Source organism: Pinus tabuliformis, chromosome 8, assembly GCF_031772625.1.
Source record: "Pinus tabuliformis cultivar Carrire ecotype Pingquan chromosome 8, CPIR1, whole genome shotgun sequence".
In the NCBI taxonomy this organism is placed as follows: Eukaryota; Viridiplantae; Streptophyta; class Pinopsida; order Pinales; family Pinaceae; genus Pinus; species Pinus tabuliformis.
Window position 1 is genome coordinate 1,310,249,538 of NC_142294.1, and position 2,074 is coordinate 1,310,251,611.

The window sequence follows — 2,074 nt, forward strand, 5'->3', positions numbered from 1 at the left end:
ATCTTGTTTATATGATGCAATATAATATGATATTTTATTTAAAAAAAATTAATAACAATTTTTTTAATGTTAATATTAAAATGATTAAAACCAGTTTTAAAATTATAAAAACTTAAGGATGCTTAGAGTTGAAATTCATATCCTCATCCCTTTAACATTAAGATGATAATAAAAAAAAAAATTGTAGAAAGAGACGAATGCTTCAAGCATAAATTCCTTTTTCTTTCCCAATACCCTACCTTTCATATGTAACTTATATCTTTCCTGCCCTAATCCCCTTCCCTTTCATATAATAAACAAACATGTTTATCTCTATACGAATCACACCAATCCTCTTTGAAGCGATTTGTTATGGGATCATATTGGAGAAATCCCTAACTTCATATTTTCAGCGATGGCCATGTTCGCCCAGTACTTGGCTTCATCTTTGGGATCTCAGCGTCACTCCCTGGCGGCAGCTGTTGCAGCACCATCTTCACCATTTCTCCGGATTATTTTGTTAAAATTATCACGACTTTCTACAACTATTGCTGATAAAGACAAGTCCACAAGCTACCCTGAAGCCGATAGCACATGCCCCGTTTCAGAATTCTTACTCAACGAATGTGGGTTGTGTCAGTCTGAGCTCTCAACTATCCTTAAAGCAAGGCCATCCTTGGTTGCGACGAGATCAGCTCACACAGCCCAACAAGCGGTACAGTTACTGAGAGATTCGGAGTTCACAGAGCACCAGGTAAGGAAGACTATTACCAGAAACCCAGCTATTCTTTTTCTCAATGCTGATCGGCAGTTGAAACCCAAGATTGAGTTCATGAAAACATTGGGCCTTTCTGCACAAGACTTGGGAAATGTCATATCCAATGGATCCAGATTGCTTAACGGGAGTCTCGAGAAAACTCTGCGTCCCAATATCCAGTATCTTCAAAACCTGTTTGGATCAGAGGCTGATGTCTCAAGTGTTTTCAAATCGGCACCTCTTATTCTACCTAAACGAAACGGGCCTGAATTTTGGGAAAAGAAATTGAAGCATTTGACAAGTTTTGGCCTCCTTGAAGATGACATCAAGGAGCTTGTTAGGAGGCACCCACTTATATTAAAAGCTTCCATGGATAAGGTGCAGAAGAACATGGACTTTTTGATGCATACTGCAGGGTTTCCTGCAAAGTTTATTTTTTCGTATCCTCTGTTAGTGTCTTGTTTCAGCTTGGAGTGTAGAATCAAGCCTCGTTACAAGGTGTTGAGTGCCCTTAGTGCAATGCAACCTCCCAAGCATCCTCATAGTTTCATTAGTGCGCTTTGTTTAAGTGAGCGTAAGTTCCGCGAAAAATATGTCCAGTGCAGTCCTCAAACCCCGAAGTTACTTGAAATTTACAGTGGCAAGCTTTCTCGCTCGTAAAAGACTAGATATTCGGGTTTCTGTTTTGGTCAGGGTTAGATTGTATCGCATTTCCCTTATTGATTGAAAGAGGTTTAAGAACACTAACCAAGGATCATCTGTCTGTTATGATCCAGTCCCATGATCCCTCCAGCCCGCATGAGTAATGGCTGCGAATTAGTGTATATATTTATATATTATCACTCTGGGTCATGACACAGTCAGTTGAGGCCTGGGATCTTGTTTTGGCCAGTTTATCACAATCACGATCAACATACACTATTGAAGTATACTGAGTTGTAATACAATCACAGAGAAATGCCTCTTGGAATGCATCAGGTAACACGTTTTTGAAACATGAAAAATGAAACTCGCATCACCAGATAATTTGTTTTTTGCTAATAGTTTTGCAACAATCATGCATTGCTCTCTCCCTTTAAAATGTGATGGGATAGATGTGAATTTTTGACTGTTTGAATCATGGTTAACTTGTAAATTAAATATTCAAATCTCATAGGCAGACGTAGGGACTTTAAATTCTTATGTTTTCTTACAGTAGTATGATCTTATTGTTTCCACATCTGCTATATCTATGAAACTTAACTGGAATTAATACATTTCAAATACAAGCTAAACATTAGACACTAGTTTGCACACTTTCTCTTTGTGCTTTGTCAATGGTCTCTGTTTCTTTGCTTG

The 2,074-nt window shown here is 38.1% G+C and overlaps 1 protein-coding gene across 1 annotated transcript; it reads left to right on the forward strand.

Moving 5' to 3' along the window:
- Nucleotides 1-289: 289 nt before the first annotated feature.
- On the forward strand, nucleotides 290-1,777 carry LOC149240295 (transcription termination factor MTERF8, chloroplastic-like). The gene has a single exon (XM_089373676.1). The coding sequence runs from the start codon at nucleotides 395-397 to the stop codon at nucleotides 1,394-1,396; it is 1,002 nt and encodes a 333-aa protein (XP_089229802.1). The 5' UTR covers nucleotides 290-394; the 3' UTR covers nucleotides 1,397-1,777.
- Nucleotides 1,778-2,074: the final 297 nt, after the last annotated feature.

What these genes read in the sequence shown, in the direction of transcription:
- LOC149240295 (XM_089373676.1), top strand. Translation starts at nt 395, where the DNA reads ATGGCCATGTTCGCCCAGTACTTGGCTTCATCTTTGGGATCTCAGCGT.